Here is a 23,725-nt window from a genome sequence, read left to right on the forward strand (position 1 = left end):
CATATACTCCCTTCTCTAACTCAACAATAAACAAGAGTCATCTCCGAGACCGTCAAACGGGCTGACAGTGTCAGTACACAGCAGGCACACGCACAGTAACAATTCAAGGGGAATCACCTGGCCGATGCTTCCCACTGGTACTACCCAGTACTAATAAGTAGGACATGTCTCTCTCACCATCAATCCATGAGGGGTCAATCTTGACGGCCCCACATTGACGAGATTCGGGCAAATTGTTTAACCATGCTTTGGCAGGGACCCTTGCGAACGAATTTAATGGCTGAACTACGCAGTAAGTACTTAGCTTCCGTGATAGGGAAAAGCCAAATTTAATACTGAGCTGATGTCTTGGGCATGCGAGTCTGGACCACCCACATTAGACCAATACTATTGGCGCGCCAAGGACACCGAATAGTCATGGGTCACAGAGGAACGGTCGTAGCATTGCTTTATGCTGCGACCAACGCAGTCGATTTCGGAAATTTACATCGTAGCGATAACTCCGCGATTCTGAGGACTAGTTATAACAAGGAGCATAATATACCTATCCCCGAGCCTTTTGGTATCGATGTTGCTGCTCTTGTCAGATGCCATTGACAGAGTGAAGAGTGGAACGTTTCAGATGAGACTATTATTTTACGAGGATCGCCCGAGGTTGAGCGGAGTTGATGAAGCAGGGGCACAGGGGGCTACCAGTAAAAGCCTAGGTCAGTAGCTACATGCTTAGTTTCTCGCATGGATCACGACAGGAGAGCTGCCGATGATACGACGTAGTAGAGCTGGATATGTACCTGTGCTTCTTCAGATGCAGAAGGCTACAGATCAGTAAAGTATTGAGATGTTTCGCGCTTGGCACCTCAATTCGGGGCGTCTGGCGTGCATGCTTAATCAATAGAAAGCGCCAAACCCGGGTTGACCTGGATAACTTCTCTATGTAATCTGTGGCAATCATTGGAATTGTGATTACTTGGCCCGACACGCCGCTCTTGTCCGTCTCCCCCTCTTGTGTTGCCAAGCCCTAATTGTCCGCGTGTACCAAACCAACCAGGCCCAGTACGAGTAGAAGTATCAACAAAGGGTACCTCAAAACAGACAGACTCTAGGTACTTAGAAGCGGCCTAGTGCCAGGAACAAGCACTCTTTGAGGCCCCACTGTGCTGTCCGTCTTCGAGGCCTGTGCTTTCGAAATGGTGGCTTGGCCAGGGAACCCCCCGGGTTTTGTGCGTTCGTCGCTGTCGCTGCATTGATGTCGCTCGCCGCTGTACGGAGGAGTGTACGACTTGGTCGTGGTGGTACGATGGCGTTTCGTCGAAATCGGGGCAGCAAATGTGACGGTTTTTTTTTGCGCCCATGATTAGACACCAGCCATGTGTCTCGCGCTGCGTTGGAAGGATAGAAGGTTGCGCGAGATGCCTGGCACGCAGGCCTGTACACAACGCAGCGACGTTGAGGGACTCGATGAGGGTGCTTAGAATCCGTCCAAGCTCACGGCACAGTGCACAGAGGCTTACGCTGCGCTGCCAACAGCATGTTCCCTACCGCCCGTTGGCTTCCTCAACTTCTTGGTGGGAGTGTCTAAGTACTTTCGAAGGACGCATTGGCTTTGTTTATGTGGTGTTGTCAACAGCGCTGGCTCTGGTATTTGCGGTGACGCGCCACCAGAGCAAGCCCACCCCCCTTGCACCCCTCCCAGTCGAGCGACTGTAATGAGGGAGGCAATTATTACCTGAATGGTCGTAGCCTCGGCCCTAAAATAGCACGTTTCTTTGCGACGCTGCAATTACTGGTTATATGGGGTGCTACTAATCTCCCAGGCAGAACGCGCACGCGCACGCCCCTGACACTATTGTGCCCACCCGGCTAGTAGCTGCCGATTGCCCCTTTGGCAGGCAAACGGCCTATCAATGGCTGTTGGACCTCCTCCTTTTTTCACCTCCGTTACCTCTGGCGATTCCCTCCGTCTTTCTGCATCTTCATCGCGCCGTCAACTTCATCCAACTGAGAGTTCTTGCTCTCTACCACACTCCTTTAACCCGGCTTGCTCGTCCCGCCTGCGCACTTTCGTTCAATTCCTTCTTTCCCGAACCCTACATTTTTACACGATATCGCTACAGTCCTGTCAAGTGTGTAAGCCTCAGCCTGATGCGATGTTGTCCGTCCAAGTAGTGCTGGATGCAGTGGCTCGAATCCGTCGAGGAACACATTACCTCGTGGCATGTCAACCATAGTTCGACACCGCTGGTCCAGTCCTAACAGTCAATTCGACGCCCTTGCAGCCTCTTATTCATATTCTTGGCTAACAGTTCCGTTTATAGGCATTTCTCGATTATCATGAAGACTTTCGTCCAGTTGACCCTCGCGGTCACTCTCGCCGCCACGGCCGCCGCCTCGTCACACCACCACGGCCACCGCCACCTGCATGCCAAGAGGGACTCCAGCAAGCGCGAGGCCGATGTCGTGACCAAGATCGTTACTGGCCCTACCAAGATCGTCTACAAGCTCGGTGACGAGCTCGTCGACGCCGACGAGGCCAAGAAGGGCCTAGACAGCGGCGAGTTTGTCGTCGTTGGCGAGACCATCCCGACCTATACGCCTCCTCCCCCCCCGGCCCCCTCCGCCACCAAGGACCTTGGCGCGCAATTCATCGAGTCCAAGTCCACGACGACTACAACCCCTCCCCCTCCCCCTTCCACCACGTCGACCCCGCCACCTCCTCCGAGCTCTACCGCTAAGGCTCCTGTCGCCAACGCTGCCTCCAGCAACGACCAGGATGAGAGCAACAACTCTGGCAGCGAGAATACCGAGTTCCCCGACGGCAAAATTCCGTGCAGCGAGTTTCCGTCCAAGTACGGTGCTGTCCCTGTTCCCTGGATGGGCCTTAACGGCTGGGCTGGTGCTCAGAAGGTCTCAGGCTACCCCACCGCGCTGAGCTTCAACAATATCGTTGACGCCATTTCTGGCCAGAACTGCGCCCCTGGCTATATGTGCTCGTATGCCTGCAAGCCTGGCTACCAGAAGAGTCAGTGGCCTGTGTCACAGGGTCTCACCGGACAGTCCGTTGGCGGTGTCTACTGTAACAGTGATGGCTTCCTCGAGCTCACTCGCCCCAGCGTCAAGTACCTTTGCACTGAGGGCGCGGGTGGTGTCTACATCAAGAACGATCTTGACGCCGTCGTTGCTACTTGCCGCACGAATTACCCGGGCAGTGAGAATATGAATATTCCTACTGTTGCTGAGGCTGGCCAGACGGTACCTCTCACCAACCCCAGCCAGACCGACTACTACCAATGGAACGACAGACCGACGTCGGCTCAGTATTACATCAATCCCAAGGGTGTTTCCGCGGAAGATGGCTGCCTCTGGAAGAGCCCTGTCGCTCCCGAAGAACGTGGTAACTGGGCTGCCGTCATTGCTGGTGTCGGTAAGGCTGCTGACGGTATCACCTACATTTCCCTTTTCCTGAACAAGCCTACTTCCTCTGCCAAGCCCGACTTCAACATGGAGATTATTGGTGGCAACTCCAAGTGTGGTTACCATGACGGCCAGTGGTTTGGTGGCAAGGAAGGCTGCACCGTAAGTCTCCTTTGGATTCTACTACAGATTGCACGTGATGCTAACCGCGATAACAGACCGGCGTGGCTTCTGGTCAGACTGCTACCATCCGCTATTACTAATGGTCGTAGCCTAGTTGGCGTGTCACTGGAATCGTTATTTCTCCTTGGATCTTCATGTGAATATTCTTTTCGGTAGAGGCACCGCTCGAGGGCTGAAATATGCTCGAGGATCTAGACCTGCCCAGAACTCTGGACGCAATCCTGGTTGGGCTGACTTGTGTCTAGTGTCTATGAGCCGGTTGATTTAGAAGATGTAGGATTACGGAGGGCAACGGCGCCACTTTGGATATGCTAAGCTGTGATAATTGGTTGTACACTTTTTGATCACGGGCGGCGTTGTTGAATGGTTTTGCTCCTTTCGAGTCCTGTTCTGTCCCTGATGATACCTCGAGCACTCCTGTAGTTCATTTTTTTGGTGAACTGCACAAGACTCCTGTGGTGTTGGTGTTGGGGTTTCGAAGTAAGATTCTTCTTTTTACTTTGATGCCTAGTTTTCTCGCTATTAATCTTATTTTGGTATGAGCTTGTGTGTCGTTGTCTTGTATTTATTTCTCTATGCCTTTGTTGCCTCACGGTGATGAGTTGTCGTGATCGTTATTTTCCTCCTTGTTCACTATTGGCGATTGATTGTCAAGAGAAGGGAGCGACTCCTTAATCGTGATCGATGAAAAATAGTATATACAGAAAGTACGACGCTTCTTGGAGAATGCTGTAATCCAATCGTTGAGCCCATCATCCGTCTTTCAACGCTTCTTCCTTTGTCTCGTTTTTCTGGCCCACCACCTTTAAAATTCCATGGGCACTGCTGTGCCCGCCTCCCTGGCTCGCCGCAGCTCGTTGCTCCTCTCTTCATTCTCCTCCTTGAGACGTTGCTCCACATCCTCGCGGATGCCGCCCAGGTCGGGGGGGATAGCTTGCATCTGCACACTAGGCGCGGCCTGGACGAAGCGCAGCTGTTCGGTAACGTGCTGGAGGATGTCTTGAAGCCGCTTCTGCGAGTTGCGGTTAACACGAGGCTCTCCGAGTATCTGCTCGAGCGTGGGAAAGAGCGTGTCCTGGCGGAACTGTTCACGCCAGGGGACATGCTGTGGCAGCGTCGGGCTGATCTTGTCGTCGCAGCCTATGGCAATCGACGTCTCGTAGGCCCAGGCGCGGGCTACGTTGCGCGGCGTGTAGCCACCTCCGCCAAAGAGGATGAGGGGCAGGTTGTACTTTTTGCAAAACTCGACGCAAGCACCGTGACCCTGGACTTGCAGGTTGAAGCGACCGAGGCGGTCGCCGGCGAGAGAGTCGGCGCCGCACTGCAAGGCGATGGCACCAGGGCGGAACTTTTCGACGATCCGGCCGATGATGGAGTTAAAGAGCCACTCGTACTGCTCGTCGGTGATGCCGTCGTTGAGGGGCACGTTGACGGCGTGGTGCGCGCCGGGGTTATGCTCGCTCTTGGGCCCATTGTCGTCGAGCGCTCCCGTGCCCGGGAAAAAGTTATTCGGGTCGTACTTGTGGAAGGAGACGGTCATGACGCGGTCAGTCGAGAAGAAGGCCTCCTCGACACCATCGCCATGGTGGACATCAATATCGATGTAGAGAACGCGCGGGTAGTACCGCAAAAGCTGAAGGATGGCAACAACAATGTCGTTGATGTAGCAGAAGCCAGACGCCTCGGCCTTTTTCGCATGGTGCAGGCCGCCGCCCCAGGCCACGGCAATGTCTGACTGTTTGGAGCAGAGCTTACGCGCGCCGTCGAGCGCACCACCCGCCGACATGGAGCAGTAGTCGTAGAGACCATCGAAGAGAGGGCAGTCGGACCCGCCAAGGTTGAATTTGAGGTCCGGGTTTTGATTCTCAAGATCACGCGGGACAGGCTCCGGGAGGACTGTGCCGAGAAAGTCCAGGTAATCGGTTGAGTGAAATGTGGCCAACTCCTCGTACGTGGCGGCACGCGAGACGTAGTTATCCATGGCGAATGACATACCGTACGAGTAAATGAGAGACTTGGACAGAGTGAGGCGCCAAGGCTTCATCGGGTGCGTCATGCCGAAGTGGTGCTTTTCCATATCCGGGTTGCAGTGAAACGAGACGTTGTAGCCCTTTGGTCGCGTGATGCCGGATTCTTCCGCTATCCGCTTACATTTGTTGTAGAATTTGGCATTATCCATATCACTGGCGAGGCCGAGCGGCGAGCCATACTCTTCAACAATATCATGGTCGACATCTTGTTTATGAGGGAGGTAGTTGGGCTTAGGAACGCGGAACTTGTATGCGTCCATGGCTGCGGGCCTGACACCGAGGCTCCAGGACCGCCAGATGACGGGTCACTGATTGCAAGCTATGACTGCGCCGCTGAATATGTTGAGCCGGACAGTACACCGTCGTGTCAGGCTTGCGACGGGCATGCGCAAGTTGTCGAGGCTTGGGTCGTGGTCAGAAGTTGAACCGCGCGCGCACCCCGACAGTCAAAGATAGAACGTTGCGCCAATGACAAGCAGCTTCTTGCAAACGGGTGTTGTTTGAGGTTATGCAGAGGTTAAATTTCGTTGACGGGCACTGATCCGAACTGTGTTGTCGCGAAGCGCAATGAAACTTGCAAAATCAGTCAAGTCTCTGAAGGTTGCCAAAGTAGTACATGAGAGTGAGAGGCCGCGTTTGAGCTCCAATTCTGGCGCCTTTCGAAGCCCTTACGGCGGGTTCAGCGACTAGACCCGATTCGAATATAGCGCCTCTTGAGGGCACTGAGGACACAGCGCGGTGCCACACATACCTACAGGTACCTACCTACTACCTAGGTACCTAGGTAGGTACTGTGCTGGAACCTCTAGGCCACTGGCGCGGTTGTTCGCTACCAGTACAGCGTCAATCGGCAGCGTGGGTAACAGCTGGCCGGCTTGCGACCACTCATGGCATCGCTATTTTTCCGTGGCTCCGGCGTCCATCCCCCGTTTTCTTATCCCATCCAAAGAGAGCATCGCACAGCAGACTGATACAGTCACTCTTCATCGCACCCAACTAACAGACGACGTTGGCCCTCAGTTCCATCCCTCATTTCGGGATCGCAAGCAAGAGATAGCTCGTTTGAGGTGAGCACATTGCTTTTATTTGCGAGCCATTTCTGCACGCGCCCTACTCTTTCTACCGTGTACGGCGCCTGGCCGCAGGCAGCCAAGGCCACCATTTGGCAGCGCACAGTTGCGTTGCTCGTGACAACCACACCATCTCGCCTACGTTGTTACTCTGAGTTGCGCATATGCGCCGCAGACCTTCACGCTTGTCATTGCATTTATGGCTATGGACACTACACAAGAGACGTCTTGCATCCTTTTATTTCCACTTCGTTCCCCCTCCGTTCTATCCCCAGGAAGTGGGTTCCGCTCTCCAGCCATAATTTAGCTGCAGCCGCCTACTTCTGCTTAAGTGGCCCCATGTCATCCTGATCCCAGCCCACCTGTTGTCAATCTCGTTTTGCTTCGCCGTTTTTTTCTTTTGCATTTTCCCGCATCTCTATCTTCATTGCCTCTTGATATACACTGGCCCTGGGGCTTCACTCTTTCTCAACGTCGCGGTTGCGCGTCCGCATGCTGTTTAGCACGGCAGTGCCTTGCCTTTACCTAGCCTTGTCGACCTGAGATTGTTAACAATGCCCAGAGACGACTTGTCCATTGATTTCGTCAAGAGGATGCCTCAAGCTGAGCCCCTCGACCCGAGCTTAATACTCGATGATTGGATCAACCGCGTTCAGAATCTCCCCGAGGAGATTCGGTTCATGCAAGACGAAATCGCCGATAAAGATCGACAGTACAACGACTGCGTGCGGATGATAGAAGATCGCGATGCCAAGATTCAGAAATGGATCAAAACCAATGGCAGTCATGAACCGAATCCCAAAGAGGACTTGCTACGCTCCCAAATCCGCGAGAACTATGCCAAAGCAGACCGTCTTGCGCAAGAGAAAATTGACATGGCACGCAAGCTACAAGTCACCATGGACAAGCATCTGCGCAGTCTCGATATACAAATTAAACTACTATACGACCGAGCTGAGCCTGGTTTTACCGACCCCGATGAGGTCCCATCTCTGCTGCGTGCCAGTGCAGCTAACATTGCTGCACCGTCAATCCGAGCAAGCAACCCCTCTAGCATGACGGCTGGTCCGACTCTTGCACCCATTAATACTGGCTCTAATCCCGCACTGGCTCGACTACCCACGCATCCGCATATCCGTCAAGCCCAGGCACCACAGCAGCCGCAGCCGCAGCTGCAGCAGCAGCCAAATCAGCCACATGCTGCCTCGGCGCCGGCAACGCCAGCTGCGAGCATGATTATGAACAGGCATAGAGAGGGCTCTGCGGGACCAGCTACCAAACGTGGGCCTAGGGCAACTCCTGGAACGGGTACTGTTCCAGTCACGTCGAGCGGACTGGCGCGACACTCATCTCTGGGTCCAGGAACGCCGAAAAATAGTATTGTAACTGGTCCTAATGGGGCCGTCAGAGCTGGCAGCGCCGGTCCAAGGGCCACGACAACCAAGCTTGGAAACGGGCCAGGTAGTCGACGAGGCACGCCGACTGCGCCGAATCGCAAAAAACCACCACATAAATCAAAACTATCCCGCGTGAAGAAGGCCTCGGCCAGAAACTCACCGGCTTCGACAGCTGAGAGTGACTTGTCAGAGGCTGAGAGCGGTAGTGGTGATGATGCTGCTCGTCGCTCTGGGTCTGCAGCCGATGGGAAGGATCTTGACGGAGACGAAGCTCTTGGTGATGCTGGTGAAGACGACGAGGAGGAGGAGGATGAAGGTGGCGACGACAAAAAGTACTGTTTATGCCACAATGTTAGCTACGGTGATATGGTGGCATGCGATAATGACAACTGCCCGTACGAGTGGTTCCATTGGTCCTGCGTTGGACTTAAGAGCGAGCCTAATGGCACTTGGTATTGCCCCGTATGCTCAGAGAAGCTACAGAAGAAGACCAAGTAATGTGTCTTGGAGTATGATGATTTACGAGACTGGCAGAATGGCGTTTGGTTACATGGGGGAGTATTTGGGAACAGCTATCCGGCGTCGTCTTGTTTTTGACCGAAATTTCTTTTCCAGGTTTTCTGGCTTGGCCGAACGAATACATTATTCAATTGTAGTCGACCCGATACGTTGTGAGACTAGCACTGCCTCCACCATGTTTCACTTATTGTATTCCGTGTCTATGCTTTACTCTTGTAAGGTGCATTTGACCACGCCGCGTCGCACGCCGTCTGCTTCTTCACGTAATGTTATGACATGGCCTCCACAGTCACGCGCCTGATCAACAAAATCATCTAACGAGCCCCCAACCCCAAAGTACATCTTCTTAGCCGCCACCAAAGCTACCGCAGGCGAAGTATCTTGTTTCTCTTTCTCTCGCTGTAGGATCGCAAACGTGGTCCTCATGAATGCCTGCAGCGCAAACGGCGAATAAATGGTTTCCGCGCCGAGTAACAACGTGGCGGCGGCTGTGTTGAAGCCTGCCGCCTCATCAGGGGTGCCATTATACATAGTCTCGATAAATTCCGGAGACCAGGCACCAGAGAGGAATGTGAGAGAGATACGATTGGCGATGAGGTAGGACTGGAATGCCGCAATAACCTCTGGAAGCAGCTCGAGCTCGTCGTCAAGGGTGAAGGCGTTGCGCAGGGCGGGCGTGTGTTCGCGGGTGGAAAGTGCCCATGCAAGAATAAAGTTGGGCAGTGTGACGAGCTGCAAGACGGTAGGATTGTAGTCTGCGATAATGAAGGATGTTGGTTGGCGAGTTGAGCCAGCGATTGGCGTAGTGGCTTCTATCGTCCATTGAAAGAGGGAGACAGAGGGCAATGCGGTTCCGCAACCAAGCTGCTTTATCTTAGATATTTCCCACATGGTAGGCCCGAAGCAGAGGATGGCCGGTGAGCCGAATGAGACTCGCTCTTGGGGTAATACGGCTTGCTTACCTCTATAATTCTCAACGGTAGCTGCTCGGCAGCGGAGACTTTACCCTGTGCAGCTAGAACCTTGACGAGGTCTACACTGCTCTCCCAGCTCTTGAAACCCCCTTCATACACACCGGTTTTGACGTCAAGAGTCCCTAGACCGGAGCCATCGGCATCGACGCCGTGTTCTGCGTTGTCCTCCTCTTCCGCCATGAGCTGCACGCGCACATCCCACAGTTCGCGACGGGGCAGCTTCACGACACTATCATCGTCGAGGGTCACGTCCAGCACACTATACGCAATTTTCGAGGGCATTGCGGCCAGCATCTGGGAAAGATCGAGGCGCGTGGCAGGCAGTTGGGGTTTACCTGCAACAGGGAATGCGCCGGCTTGCAGAAGCGCAGACGTGGGAGCTATGGGCTGAACCTCAGCATCGTGAGAGGTATCTATGTCGTCGCCAGCAAATCCGAATGAGAATGTCATGACGAAAGTTTGCAGAAGGACGGGTTCCCTTCCCCCAAAAATCAATTATACGCCAATCGGAAAAACGATCCCAATGCCTCAAGAAGCTTCGAGTTCATATTCTGATGTGGGGCCGAAAATTCGGGCGGTGATGCCACAGCCGGCTTACCCCTAGCACTGCTTCATCGTCACCGCGATATGGTTGTACTAGAACACTGTATACTTTCAGCCCCCCTTTACTTGCTCTTGCAGTAAGGCATACTTATTTTGTATCACTCGCTCATCAGTCTCCAGTTGCCACGCGCTCATTCACCGAGACAAATAAGTTGAGCAGTCAGCGTCTCTCGCTATGCATCCGTCACTAGCAAGACTCGCCCGGGCTGTGTCCACTCAAAAAGGTCTTCGCCCAGACCCTATGGCCTTGCTGCCGCCAATACCGCTCTACCGACGCTTGTTGCGCGCGCACCGCAAGTTTCTTCCGGCAGAAATGCGCGTTCTAGGCGACGAGTACATCAAGGCTGAATTTCGGGCGCACCGCAGAGTTGACAACCCAGCACACTTGGTAAGCTGACACAACTATGCTTGTGGCGGATAGGATACGCTGACGACGGTTATAAAGATTGGTTTTTTGACCGAGTGGCAAATGTATGCGCAAAAGATCGAAGGGGACGCGTGGATTGGCGATAAGATTGACGAGGGCAAGTTAGCAAAGTTGAGCGATGAGCAAGTGTATCAGCTTTACGACCTAATGCAATCTATAGAGAAACATCGCAAGGGAGAGTAGATATGGGGGTCAGAGGGTGCGATTAACCTGTACTATAGAAAACTGTCTAATTCTCCACGAGATGAAACAACTTTCAGACTGTGACAAGTTGCGTAGGAGGGCACAATATACTCAATGAACTATCTAAAATCAGTGGCGGACAACTCGTTAAATTCATTGGCATGATTGACACGCGAAGGCTGCCTAAGTTGGTCGCCAGCGGACGACAGAATATTGACTACCTGCAATGGTACGGCCAATCTGCAAAAGTCGCAGGCTCGATCATGGTTGCAGACATAAACGTCTCTATTTCCAGGATCAAGCCCGCTGGTGTGTGTTCACAAATGCTTGGCAGGGCAGAAGGTAGGCATGGGAGCTGCGCTACGCAAGCTGAAAGTAGTAACCTATTCATAGCTTGAACATCAAGATAGAAACAGTATTTAAAAAGTAATGGAAACAGGAGATTGAGATCAAGAGTTGGACACAAAAAAACTCAGTCATAGAGAAGAGATGGGACCAATTCTTTAAGTAGCTCCCTACTGTGGCGTGCTTTTCCTCTGCTGTGAGCTATGATAGGTGTAAGTAGTAGATTTTTTTTTGGCGCAATCACTCGCCCTTTTAGGTAACGGATGGTCACTCGCCAACATTGAAGGCCGCAAATCATTGAGGCTGTAGTGCGAACTGTGGCGGTTGGAGGGGCAAACCCGCACATGCGCTTCTCCGCCAAGGCTACCTAGATATCACGAGATTCCTGTCCTTTAGCCCCTAATGAAAGCTTCCCCTCTCCTACCCAAGCCTGCCAATTTTCCAGCCGACGTCGACATTCTTACCAGTCTCGACCTGCTTGCTGCAACCGGTCAATATAAGTCAACGGCGGCCAGCCTTGACCTGCGCAAAATTGCGACCCACATACGATCGCCCTCTTTCCTCGGAGGCATTGCTTCTCTACTAAACGACCGGTTCGGTTCTATCCAAATCTGCGCACGCAGTGGCGATCGACGTGCAAAAGTTTTGCTCACTCATAATTCAGCGATTTATCGAATTCCCTTCGCAAGCCATGACTTCGCAGTACGCTTCACACGGTCGCGGTGGCGCGGGCAACATGTCCGACGCCAAGGCGTCACCTAAACTGCAGCCCTCTGACCTGGAGACGCCGACACTCAAGAAACCGATCGTGACAACCGGCCGCGGAGGCACGGGCAACATGGCCAAGAACAACGACCCCGTCGAAACTCGGTTGCGCCAGGATGTCAGACCGTGAGTCGTCACCACCCACAGATCGACTGCCTACCAGCGAACACGCCTTTCTGACCTACTCGTTCTTCTGCAGTGTTCCTCGTCGTTACAGTAGTGGCGCCCAGCATGCAGGTCGAGGTGGCGCTGGCAACGTTTTCAAGGACGATGCCGAAGAATTGACCCGCACCCCAAGCCGCGAGCAAGCTATTGCCGATGATTCAGAACGTCCTGGAACACCGTCCAAACTCCGAAAGGGCTGGCCCTTTAGCAAGAAGGCGTAGACGACTGCGTCCAGCCAGCCAAGCTAGAACCGACTGCAGTCTCCCACCAGCTAGTGTTGCTCCTGGCTCTCTTGCCAGTGCTTCTTGTCCTTGTCAACGGCGTAGTACGGAGTTTAGGCCCTTCCTATTGGGTGGTGTTCCGGCGGCTTCATCACTGTTTAATCACAACTTCCCTAATGCTATGCAGCGGCTCCCACTATCCACTAACTATGCAAGTCTGACTGCATATGTTGCAATTAGCTGAAATTGCAATGGGGCAATAACTGTATATCTAGTTGCTTGCAGAACGATGTACAATTGTCATTTTAAGGAGAAAATTCATCTGTTGTCTGTATTGAAATATACACGAATGCGACCTTGGAAGCCTTCAATTCTTTTTCTTCAAACGATTGAATAATAGCTTTCTAGCGAACCTCTAGGAAGCCAGGCATTGTGTGCAGAAATTCGGGCTGGCTGCCTTACTCCTTTGTGAGTCGATGAATCTCTTCGAAAAAATGTTTTAGATTATCGGGATTGACACCCGGAGTGATGCCTGTGTGAAACATCAGTAAGTCGTCCAGGGTGAGACGGACTGTTGCTTACCATGTCCCAGGTTGGCAATCCAACCCTTCTTCTTACCGGACCAGAACCCATCAACAGTGCGCTGTACAGCTTCGGTGATTGCCTCCTTTGTGCCATATAGAACGCCGGGATCGGCGTTGCCTTGGAAGACGATATTGCGTTCGCCACGGATCTTCACAGCCTCGGCGGGATCATGCAGCCAGTCGAGGCCGACAACATTGTAGCCCAGGTTGCAAGCCTTGTCCAAAGCATGGTAAGCACCCTTGGGGAATACAGTCATGGGAACTGGCTCAAGACCGAGGCTCTTGAGTTTGCCTGGCAGTTTCTGTGCAATTTGTGCAAGGAAGGGTTCAGAGAACTTGCTGAACGAATCTGGCCCAAGCTCACCCGCCCACGAGTCAAATACCATGACAAGCTGAGCACCTGCTTTGACTTGGAGAGCCAAGTGGTCTACACAGATGTCTGCAATCTTGGCCAGAAGCTTATTGGTCGCCTCGGGGTACTTGTAAATCCATGTCTTGCTCTGAGCAAAGAGCTTGGTGCCGCCACCTTCTACCATGTAGCAAAACAGCGTCCATGGCGCACCGCAGAAGCCAATCAATGGCACTCGACCCTTGAGCTTTTGACGCGTGAGGGTAATGGCTTTGTAGACATAGCTGAGTTCCGCGGCGACGTCGACGTTGCGCTCCATGACCTCGCTATATTGGTTGTCCTCAGGAGTCTTGAGGGGCTCCGGGAAATGGGGACCCTTCTTGTCCACCATCTCGACAATCATTCCCATGGCCTGCGGGATAACCAGGATATCAGAAAATATGATAGCGGCGTCGATGAGGCCAGCGTAACGGTCGATCGGTTGGAGGGTCAGGTTGGAGGCAACTTCGGGATCACGACAGCATTCAAAGAAGTCACGGCCAGCCTTCTCTTCATGATATTCTGGAAGATAGCGGCCGGCTGTTTTAGACAAAGTCAGAACCAATATTTGTTACCAGAGTTGTCTGCACCCTTTCCCCTTACCTTGTCGCATCACCCACATGGGAGGGCGCTCAACGACTTCGCCTACAAGGCAGGCGTTCGTTAGCTCGTACACAAGCTACTCGATACTCGAGCTATTTTAGCCGTGATAATATCATACCACGAGCTGCGCGAAGCAGTAAATCGTTTTGCAACGGCTCGAAATTGTGCTCCATTCTGTCAATTCAATGCAGAGCCACGCATGTGAATGATTGATTTCTTCACGCCGTCCCCGCGATAACTGGAGGGAGGGGCACAGCTCAGTACAAAGTGTCGGTACGTACCTCTTTGGTACCGGAGCACTTTCGGCCCGGCCGCAGCCCTCCTTGGGTACTTTACAGCTACGTAGTACTTAGGTAGGTAGGAGGGACACTAAGTATTTGGCATCTCGCTCAGTAGCAAAAGCATCATAGGCAGACTGCCAACTCCTGCGCAAACAACCATACCTTTACGATTAGTTTGAGAATTGCCACCATTGTCGGCTAGGAAATTCTCAGATACCTACGGGCCGCAAGAAGTCACCGAAAATACATCCAACAAGCGAAATAAAGCCAGCAACGCGCCACGATGTCAGAACGAGAATACCAAATCAACCCGCTGGTCCAAGAGTCCATGATTCACAATGGCAGAGTAGATAACCCCGAATTCGTATCGTATCCATATCATGCATACCTAGGCTAACGAACGTTTTGTGCCCATAGATTTTATCAAACTTCCAGAGCATAACCGCGCCGCTCTTCGGCGTAACTGCCGGTATCCTCGGCCTCGAATCATATACTGGCTTTCTGTTGTACTTGGTGCTCTCCGTTTTCGCGACCGTTATGTTTTATACCATTCAAATAGCACCCTCATCCCTTGCCGCTGGAAAGGCGCCTCTTGATGCTAGCCGATATTATTACGGCGCTGCGGGCTTCTGGACTGGCGGCATCTTCAACGGCTTATCAGGCTTCATATTGACATGGACCCTTTTCTATGGCCTAGTACAGGCCTAGCTTGAGGAGCAGGCATCACAATGTATGATATGAATGATTGCAAGATGCGCGATTCATTTCATGTTCATGAAATGGAGTGCGTCAAGACTCTGTCGCATCCCGATACACTCAAGGGACCATATGACAATCGAATGGTACATTTTAATCAACGATTTCAACCACCTTCCCAAAATGCCCCTCTAGACCCGACCCGTACCGTGTACCGCCTTCTAATAGAATGACGCGCGATCCCATTTCAATCCACTCTCGGTTATGTAGAAGCTCCAATGTCACCTCAGTGGCGCTGTCGTCCACTGTATTTCGTGCTTCCGTCGTTTCCATATCATCGTTCAGACTGAACACCCCGATCTCATCAGTTGTAGTATTTTTGGATTCTTGGCCAGCATCATCAGGACCCGCACGACGAATCATCGAAACGCGGGCGGTAGCCCGGATGCTGGCGACATAAACATTGACGAGGGCACCAACAGCAAGTATGCTTGAGTCAACTTGATCGAAGACGGCGGTGAATCCGCTTGCAGCCTGCAAAGATATACCGCTATCCAACATGTGCCTCGATGGCACCGCTAGTACCATGCCTCTGCGAAGACCTGGCGTATCTTTGAGGGAGCCTTCCTTGCTCCTATCAAGTATTAGGCCAATGGAGCCGGCCTGGCCAGCCTCGAGTGTTTTTACCGGCAGCCGCAGATTTCGAATGCTAACGATCTCAGCTTTAAGCCACTCACCAGCAATCTCTGAGGCGGAGACGGCATTTCTCATGGCGATCCTTGCTAGTTCTGCTGACGCAGGATGAGATATAGACAAGCCAAAGCTGCCTGGCGATGGGCGATCTGCTGGGCCGGGTGTTTTCCCTTCCTCATCTTCAGATGGGAATGGGCCAACTACGATGCTCTCTCCGGCCGACAAACTGCCGAACCTCAAGTGGCCCGCAACAACAACGCCATTTGCCGCATTTCCGATTTCGGCAGCCGGACTGCCCTGGGGAATAGGCAGATTATAAGTATCATCAATATGGAAAAGCGACTTTGGCTGTTCCGGATTCAGAACAGCCCCAACAAAATCATGTGGTGTGGGCGGCGGTGGCATAGGCAAGCTTTGTAATAGGGCATGTAGCAAACCTATGCCGGCGCCAGTCATTGCGCTGGTGAGAACAATTGGTACGATCGCAGTCAAGCTGTTGGTTCTTTCCATTGCTTCGATAATTGGATTGACTTTGGACCTGTCGCTAGTAGGAATGTCTACCAGCTCCTTGTGCGCTTTCTGATCTGGCTTTAAAATCTTTGGCGCTCTTCCTGCGTCCTTGATCGCACTGAGGACCCTGGCAAGCGTTTTTTGGAGCCCAATCTTGGAAGCCAAATCCATTTTCGTGACGACGATGGCCATTGGAACATCCAGTCTGAGAGACAATGTGAGATGAGCGTTGACGAGATCGATGCATGGTACTTCCACACTATTGTGCAGTTGACTTGCGAGGCCATATGTGCCTGAACTTTGCTCGGAATCGTCTGCTGCGATACAGAGGATACTCCAATGAGGTGCCCAGTTCATAAGGCCGCGGAGAACAGTTCGGCGGTACCGAGGATGTCCACCAGAGTCTGACACGAACAAGAGCCTGCCATCCTGCGCTTGGTCATGAATATCTACCCATGATTCGATGTTTGGCCGAGAGAAGTTTAGAATGGCACCGTCTTTGTATCCAATAAGCTCCTGCGCAACCGAGCTGGTAACACCAGACACCATTTCGTGGCGGTGCTTAAGCAGACTCAGTCTGCTTTTACCCCTGCCATTGTCCAAGGTTCCCGTAGAGAGTGTGCCAAGCAAACTCGATTTTCCAGAAGTGGTGGGACCCGTGAGAGTCACTCTCAATTGTGAGGTGGTCGACTTGCCATGGCTGACAATTGAAGGGTTCTCTTGTCGCTGTTGCTTTCCAGTGACTGAGCTTTGCAGCCCATTCTTGTCATTCAACTTGGTAGCATCGGTTTGTTTGAAGGACGGAGTTACCATTGCCTCGGCTACCCACAATTTATCTGTCTTGTGAACTTGGCGAACGGCGACATCACTATCGTTGACGAGATCGATACACTCTATCCATTCACAGTCACCGACAACGACCATGCGCATGATCTCGACTGTGCATCCCAGGCTAGCAGCCATAATCCTTAGTGTTGTCAAACTCTCATCCATCTCGTCTTTCGTCAGGCCGACAAGTGTGCCGTCGTCCGATACTCCGATTTCATACAAAGCACCTCCCGATTCCTCCAGACCAGGGATCAAAGGGGCAAGTTGAACGGCAGAATTGAGATCAATGGTATCATTGGGTAGTCGTGGAACCACCAGCTCTTTGGATCTCGCTGCGTGATATGGGGAGGATTGCTGCATTCTCCAAAGAAGTTGTGTTGTGAGTTGTTGGAGCCGCTGTTGCCGAGGCTGGGGAGAAACAATGGGCGTTGCAGGACTCGCTCTCCCGGGGGTGTCTACTGATGTTGTTCCAGTGTTGGATTTCCCGCCTTTGGTTCGGGTTGACATGTATGTGAAGCCTCTCCTTGGTCTCAAAAGTAGATGCAGCTTATATTCAGTCGGCCCCTCTTGAGGCTCTGCTTCTAACTTGGTCACACCGTAGTCTGAGAGCAAATCCTGTTTGCGCTTCGTTTTTGTTTTGGACCAAGAGCCTGAGATGGCCGATTCCGTTGTGTCAACTGGGGCAATCCAGGGGGAGGACACCTTGGGCGGATCCGGGTCGTAGGTGAATATGGATGCCATGACGCTCGCTGACCTGATTTTTACAGGCTGCTATAATAAATTTCGGAGAAGGTACGATCAGTTCGATACCAATGAATCTAATGAATCATTCAGCGCGTTCTTCGCGTCAAGGGCTGTATTTGTAGATGATGCAGTGCAGTCATTTTGTGCGCCGGACTCGGAGAGGGACGGCTATCTTGAGTGGCAATGAGAGGCGATGTGATATGTTTACTGGTCAATCTATCCAGAGTTGATAGTGAGGCTAGCAGGTTCTCAGTGTCGTCGATGTCGCTGGCTTATATACAGCTCTACAACGCAAAAATCGAGTCACATCAGCCAGGAGCCAAGTGTGAGTAATCGGGACAACTACTCCGCAGGTAGGTCGAATCTCGTTTACAAGAAGTGCCTCATTGGCCAGCGGTGTCGCTCCCACGGAGCTTACGGGCTAGTGGGGGCTTTTCTCCCCGCTACCCCTCCCCGACATTCCTGGCAGACGAACAAGCTGGCTTCAGACTGCTTAGAACCTCTGAGGCGGCTCCTTCATGGTGGTGTGCTCAGCACAAACCATTAGTTTTACATATTTACTTGCTGGGGGCATAGCTTGGTTTGATCCTCGGGCCTGAAGAAGTGTAGTGTGGAAAGCTCGTACATGGCTGGCGCGAAACCTCCAGCAGCTGTGCCTCCCCACGCTTTGAAGCACTCTTGTTAATGCAGACCACCGCACAATGCTACAAAGAATGTTCCAGACACTTGACACACTTGTCACTGGTCAGTACTCTTTTGTAACAGGCCACCTTTCTTCGAGACTGTTGCCCACCAACAAGGTACGTGCATCTCCCCACTGTCAGAGAAGGAGGCTGTACCCAGGCAGGCAACAGGGAGCCCTCCGAAGCTGTTTTTAGAGCACCCTCGCCCCACTACTGGCACTGGCCGAATAATCCGTGGTAGACGCCGGTCGTGCACTCTACGTAACCAGACCAAGCTTGCCTACCACATATGCTACCTCCCGACTCCGTCATCTCATTCAAATCCGCTCCCACTCTTTCGATTCTACCTGTCTAGATACTGCCACGAAGTCGACTGAGCAATACAGCCGACGACTACACAATATGAAGAAGTTTGGTTTTAGCAAGAAGGGCGGCGACGACGGCGAAGACGCCAATCGCAATGCCCTCTTTGGTAGCCGCAAGAAGGGATCGGCTGGAGCTGCTCAGTCAGAGAACCCATATGCACAGCAAGGAGGCCAAGGTACGGCCGACCCTTACGCCGACTCGTCGAAGTATGCGAATGTAACACCATACCAACAAGCCCGCTCCCAGCTTGGCGGCGGTGGTGCACCGGGTGGTTCGCCAAGCGCTGGACAGCAGGATCCTTCAAGTCGTGCTGGCGGTTATGGCGGATACAGCTCCGACAGATACGGGTCTGGAGGTGGCTACGGCTCAAACAGATACGAGAGCAACGCTGGAGCGGACCGTTATGGCGCCTCCGCTAGCGGTGCTAGAGGCCCTGGTGGCTATGGTGGATTTGGGCGGAACGACAAAGACGAACCTGACAGCAACAGAGACGCGCTTCTCGGTGGCGCACAAGAGAGATATGCCCAGAGACAGCAAACGACTACGACTAGCGGTGGCTATGGTCAAGGTGGCGCCTCTGCCGCTTCGCAGGATAGCTACGGCGGGTACGGTGACCAGCGAGAATTGACAGAAGAAGAACAAGACGAAGCCGAAACGCAAGCGATTCTTGCTGAAAAACGCCAAGTGCAGCAAGAGAGTTCTGCATCAGTCTCGCGCTCAGTTCAAATGGCCAGACAAGCGAACGAAGTAGGCCGAGCTACGCTTGCGCGCCTCGGAGCCCAGGGTGAACGACTGCACAATACCGAGAAAAATCTAGACCTTGCCGCCAACCAGAACAAGATTGCACAAGATAGGGCCGCGGAATTGAAAACTCTCAACAGAAGCATGTTTGCTGTTCACGTCTCCAACCCATTTACATCGAAGCAGCGCCAGCAAAAAGCGGACGACGAAGTCATGAACCGCCACCGAAACGAACGTGATCAACGAGAGGCAACTCGACGCGAAGGTTTCTCCGCGACCCAGCGCATGGAGTCAAATTTCCGCGAGATTAACACAGCCGGTGTTTCCGTACCCCAGCAGCGCGCCAAGAAAGACTATGGCAAATTCAATCTGGAAGACGAAGAGGGCGCTGATGAACTTGAGGACCAGATTGATGATGGAATCAACGAACTCGAGAGCCAGGTTTCCATGATGAACATGGTTGGACGTGCCATCGGAAAAGAGGTCGATTCGCAGAACAAACAGATCGACAGAATCATGACAAAGGTCAGCAGCATCGTTGCTATGTTTCTTGCCACTTTACTAACTCTCGTTGATAGAGCGATGCTGTGGATGATGCAACTCGCATGAACCGTGAGAGACTAGCCCGCATCAAATAATTGATCATATGTATTCCTATGAACCTGGGGGGTCAAGGCAATGGTACGATTAACTACTGTCTCATCGCATCCGCCCCTCAAGAGATATGTGGTTAGGGAGTGATTAGCTGATGATCCTCAAATCTCATCATTCTGTAGTGTTGACAGTGTCAAATTTTTATAGGAATCCAGATAGACAATGCATATTGATAATGTTACTATCAATCGTATTCGGTTAAAATACCTCTAGATTCGATGCCTTGACCGACGTGTTATCAAAGCTTTGGAGAATGAGTAACATGAGTAAATATTGCATCTCTTTACGGCAGGCTACACGTATAGGCTCTTGTGGACGATCGCCAGCGTCAACGACTCTTGCGGCTTAGAGCATCGCTCGCTGTGGTGACAATGCGTTGCCTTCGTGGAGGAGTAAACGCTCCATCTCTGCGTATGCATAGGTAGTATAAGGGAGACTCGCTAGACATTGTGTTGGGAGTGGCCTGTGTTAAGAACCGATGTTTGGAGAGAATAGTACCACATGAAGATTTGGTAATGTAGGCTTGAAAAGTTCAAAAGCACGAGACAGATGAAGAAAATGAAGAATTTAATGAAATATAGCGAAGGCAAGAAAATTACTTTGGGATGTCTAGTAATGGGCGGGCTGGTCATATTTCTCCACAAAAAAATCTCGACCTCGTACCAGTGCCACTCATCTACTGGTAATGCTCAGACACCTCATTCCCTAATACTGGTGATTATGACGTTAACGTCTCCGAAAAACGATGGCAACCGACCTGCCAAAAAGCAAAAGATCAGTCGACCCAATAATGTGATTAGTATCGGCGGCAGGGCATTGTCCCTGGACGGATACCTGGAGCCTCCAACGAGATCCAAGCCTACGGCAGTGACTCCGAAGGACAAACCAACAGATAAGGTAACTACTACGGAAGTCTCACAAAAATCGCACAAAGAGATCAATCCCAAACCGATATATCGAGAAAGGAGGCCTCTGGACGGAGATTTTCTACAAAGTAGGAAAGAACTCCCCATCTGGCGGCATAGAAATGATATCGTAGAGCCCCTACGAGGATCAAAAAACAATGTCCTTGTTTTGGTTGGTGAAACCGGTTCGGGCAAAAGTACCCAAGTACCCCAATTTCTGGCTGAGGAATCTTGGTGCAGGCGCGAAAAGGTCAAGCTTGCAGGCACCTCCGATGAAGTCTATGTGGGTGGCATGATCGCCATTACGCAGCCAAGACGAGTCGCCGCTACAACTCTAGCACATCGTGTGGCTCAAGAAACAGGGACTCCATTGGGGAAAGGAAGAAAAAACGGCAAGGTCGGGTACTCTGTTCGCTTCGACCATCAGATGCCCAAAGGCGCGAAAATCAAATTTCTCACCGAGGGAACTTTGCTTCAGGAACTGCTGCGCGATCCATATCTCAGGCAATACAGTGCCATCATTGTTGACGAAATTCACGAACGCAGCCTAGATGCTGACCTTCTGGTGGGATTCTTGAAGCAAATTTTGATCGCTGGGCCGAAGCACCGTGGCGGTGCTCCTCTCAAGGTCGTCATTATGAGTGCTACCGCCGACGTTGAAGCCATCAAGGGATTTTTTGATGTTGACGAAGTTCTGCAGCACAATGGCAGAGGTGTTGACGTGTTACGGATCGAGGGTCGACAATTTCCGGTGGAGGTGCAGCATGAATCTCGACCCGTTGCGGATCTACAAGACGCGCTTTTGAAACGTATTTTCAGAATACACACGGAAGAGCCACTTCCCGGGGATATTCTGGCTTTTCTTACGGGCCAAGAAGAGATTAACGTGGCCCAGAAATTGATCGAGGAATACTCCGCTAGCCTCGCATCCAACGTGCCGAAGATTAAAGCTGTACCGCTGTATGGGCAGCTATCAATCGAGGCGCAGCAAGAGGCCTTCCTTCCTGTAAAGAGTAAATTTACGCGGAAAGTTGTACTCGCAACGAACATTGCAGAAACATCAGTTACAGTATCAGGTGTTCGATATGTGGTGGACAGCGGCAAAGCCAAAATCAAGCAGTTCCGTCCGCGATTGGGTCTGGAGTCGCTGCTCGCCAAACCCATTTCTAAATCATCTGCAGTTCAAAGAACAGGCCGCGCCGGTCGCGAAGGGCCTGGAAAATGCTACCGTCTCTACACAGAAGCGAGCTTCGATTCTCTATTATCAGCTGATCTCCCAGAGATCCTGCGCAATGATATCCTCAGCGCAATTCTCACGATGAAAGCTCGCGGGATTCAGGATGTTCTATCTTTTCCTCTAATGGATGCCCCAGAAACCGAAGCAATTGAGCGTGCTCTGGTGCACCTACACTTTCTCGGAGCACTGAACGACGACGGGAGCATCACTAGTGCTGGGGAGACCATGGCAAAGTTCCCCCTCTCGGCTCCTTTGAGCGCCGTCCTGATTGCTGCTGCCAGTCCAGACTATGACTGTGTACTCGATACAATTGATATCATATCATGTATTACTGCAGGTGAGGATATTTTCCTGGCTGTTCACTCGGAAGAGGGCCAGGAGAAAGTGGAGGAGTCTCGAAAAGAACTTCAACGGCGTGAAGGGGACATAATCACGTACCTCACCACCATGCAGCAGTATACTGCCGAAAACTCCGACCGAAATGACTGGTGTAAGACGCGAAAGCTCAATCTACGCACCATGAAGCAGGCACTGAATATTCGAAGACAGCTTCGCGGCATGTGCATCAAGGAGAAGCTGCTTAGCGAGGCGCCTGTGTCCGATCCACAGCCATTTTACCCGGTATCTCCCCAGCGTGCAGAAGCATTGCTCAAATGTTTTCTCCGTGGGTTTGCCATGAAGACAGCTATGCTAGCGCCGGATGCCAGTTATGTTACCTGTCATGGCAAACATGTTGTGGCGATCCATCCTGCAAGTGTTCTTCATGGGCGAAAGGTGGAAGCCATCATGTTCCTTGAGCAGGTATATACCAATAAAAACTACGCGAAGAAAGTCAGCGTAATTCAAGCAACATGGATCGTGGAAGCACTGGAGCACAAGTACAAGTAACGTTTCAAAAGACAAAGGATGTACATAGTCTAGTTCATCGTATTGATCAACGCCCAGGATTCGTCTTGAGAATGTATCTGCACCTTCAAAATGTTCAAGTGCTAATGCTTTACGCAGCTGATAACCAAAAGTTCTAGGCAGCAGTGTAGCGTAAGGGAAACCCTCTTCTCAGCCGCTTGCCAGCTTCAGTAAAATGAATCATCGCTATACCGCCCCATATGTTTTAACCCCCATTGTGATTCCGGACAAGACAGTCCCGGCCTAATCTCCATATCCATCTTCATCATCGCCCTTCCCACCGGCTTCTTTGCGAATAGGTATCTTGATGCCCTGAGCAGCAAAGGTCTTGCTAAGAGCTGTACTTTCACAAACACCAGGGAATTTTTTCGCAGAGAAAACGCTAAATACTTCGCTGTAGGAAGCTGCGAGAATTGGTGCTCGGCCGGTCGTGACTTTTGCTGGGTTTCCGTCTTGAGGGACGCGCCCTCCTCGAGGACCTACATTTACAAACGAAAATCGAAGACTGTTGCCTCTGACTTAGCCCCAACGCGTCCCGGGCTTCAGATAAGTGACTCACCGGAAATGTCCTTCAGTCCGAACACTGAGGTCTTGTAGAACAAACCAGATACCT

The 23,725-nt window shown here is 52.0% G+C and overlaps 10 protein-coding genes across 10 annotated transcripts; 6 read left to right on the forward strand and 4 right to left on the reverse strand.

Moving 5' to 3' along the window:
- Window positions 1–2,331: 2,331 nt before the first annotated feature.
- Window positions 2,332–3,674, forward strand: V2A60_001162 (uncharacterized protein; the record flags this gene model as incomplete). Its single annotated transcript, XM_083252524.1, has 2 exons — window positions 2,332–3,573; window positions 3,630–3,674. 2 exons carry the CDS (start codon window positions 2,332–2,334, stop codon window positions 3,672–3,674), a joined length of 1,287 nt encoding a protein of 428 aa, XP_083108650.1.
- A 725-nt stretch (window positions 3,675–4,399) lies between these two features.
- Window positions 4,400–5,884, reverse strand: V2A60_001163 (uncharacterized protein; the record flags this gene model as incomplete). The annotated part of the gene is made up of 1 exon (XM_083252525.1): window positions 4,400–5,884. The coding sequence occupies one exon, from the start codon at window positions 5,882–5,884 to the stop codon at window positions 4,400–4,402; it is 1,485 nt and encodes a 494-aa protein (XP_083108651.1).
- Window positions 5,885–7,248: 1,364 nt separating this feature from the next.
- V2A60_001164 (inhibitor of growth proteins N-terminal histone-binding-domain-containing protein) lies at window positions 7,249–8,589 on the forward strand (the record flags this gene model as incomplete). Its single annotated transcript, XM_083252526.1, has 1 exon — window positions 7,249–8,589. The coding sequence occupies one exon, from the start codon at window positions 7,249–7,251 to the stop codon at window positions 8,587–8,589; it is 1,341 nt and encodes a 446-aa protein (XP_083108652.1).
- Window positions 8,590–8,817: 228 nt separating this feature from the next.
- Window positions 8,818–10,034, reverse strand: V2A60_001165 (protein-histidine N-methyltransferase; the record flags this gene model as incomplete). Its single annotated transcript, XM_083252527.1, has 2 exons — window positions 8,818–9,474; window positions 9,573–10,034. The coding sequence occupies 2 exons, from the start codon at window positions 10,032–10,034 to the stop codon at window positions 8,818–8,820; spliced, it is 1,119 nt and encodes a 372-aa protein (XP_083108653.1).
- A 328-nt stretch (window positions 10,035–10,362) lies between these two features.
- V2A60_001166 (succinate dehydrogenase assembly factor 3) lies at window positions 10,363–10,797 on the forward strand (the record flags this gene model as incomplete). Its single annotated transcript, XM_083252528.1, has 2 exons — window positions 10,363–10,575; window positions 10,633–10,797. The coding sequence occupies 2 exons, from the start codon at window positions 10,363–10,365 to the stop codon at window positions 10,795–10,797; spliced, it is 378 nt and encodes a 125-aa protein (XP_083108654.1).
- Window positions 10,798–11,833: 1,036 nt separating this feature from the next.
- V2A60_001167 (DUF3602 domain-containing protein) lies at window positions 11,834–12,293 on the forward strand (the record flags this gene model as incomplete). The annotated part of the gene is made up of 2 exons (XM_083252529.1): window positions 11,834–12,033; window positions 12,107–12,293. 2 exons carry the CDS (start codon window positions 11,834–11,836, stop codon window positions 12,291–12,293), a joined length of 387 nt encoding a protein of 128 aa, XP_083108655.1.
- Window positions 12,294–12,751: 458 nt separating this feature from the next.
- Window positions 12,752–14,041, reverse strand: V2A60_001168 (uroporphyrinogen decarboxylase HEM12; the record flags this gene model as incomplete). The annotated part of the gene is made up of 4 exons (XM_083252530.1): window positions 12,752–12,825; window positions 12,876–13,805; window positions 13,869–13,910; window positions 13,987–14,041. 4 exons carry the CDS (start codon window positions 14,039–14,041, stop codon window positions 12,752–12,754), a joined length of 1,101 nt encoding a protein of 366 aa, XP_083108656.1.
- Window positions 14,042–14,998: 957 nt separating this feature from the next.
- Window positions 14,999–17,617, reverse strand: V2A60_001169 (uncharacterized protein; the record flags this gene model as incomplete). The annotated part of the gene is made up of 1 exon (XM_083252531.1): window positions 14,999–17,617. The coding sequence occupies one exon, from the start codon at window positions 17,615–17,617 to the stop codon at window positions 14,999–15,001; it is 2,619 nt and encodes an 872-aa protein (XP_083108657.1).
- A 1,088-nt stretch (window positions 17,618–18,705) lies between these two features.
- Window positions 18,706–20,048, forward strand: V2A60_001170 (uncharacterized protein; the record flags this gene model as incomplete). The annotated part of the gene is made up of 2 exons (XM_083252532.1): window positions 18,706–19,935; window positions 19,989–20,048. 2 exons carry the CDS (start codon window positions 18,706–18,708, stop codon window positions 20,046–20,048), a joined length of 1,290 nt encoding a protein of 429 aa, XP_083108658.1.
- Window positions 20,049–21,396: 1,348 nt separating this feature from the next.
- Window positions 21,397–23,094, forward strand: V2A60_001171 (uncharacterized protein; the record flags this gene model as incomplete). The annotated part of the gene is made up of 1 exon (XM_083252533.1): window positions 21,397–23,094. One exon carries the CDS (start codon window positions 21,397–21,399, stop codon window positions 23,092–23,094), a length of 1,698 nt encoding a protein of 565 aa, XP_083108659.1.
- Between the last annotated feature and the right edge of the window lie 631 nt (window positions 23,095–23,725).

This window comes from Cordyceps javanica, chromosome 1 (genome assembly GCF_051103115.1).
Source record: "Cordyceps javanica chromosome 1, complete sequence".
In the NCBI taxonomy this organism is placed as follows: Eukaryota; Fungi; Ascomycota; class Sordariomycetes; order Hypocreales; family Cordycipitaceae; genus Cordyceps; species Cordyceps javanica.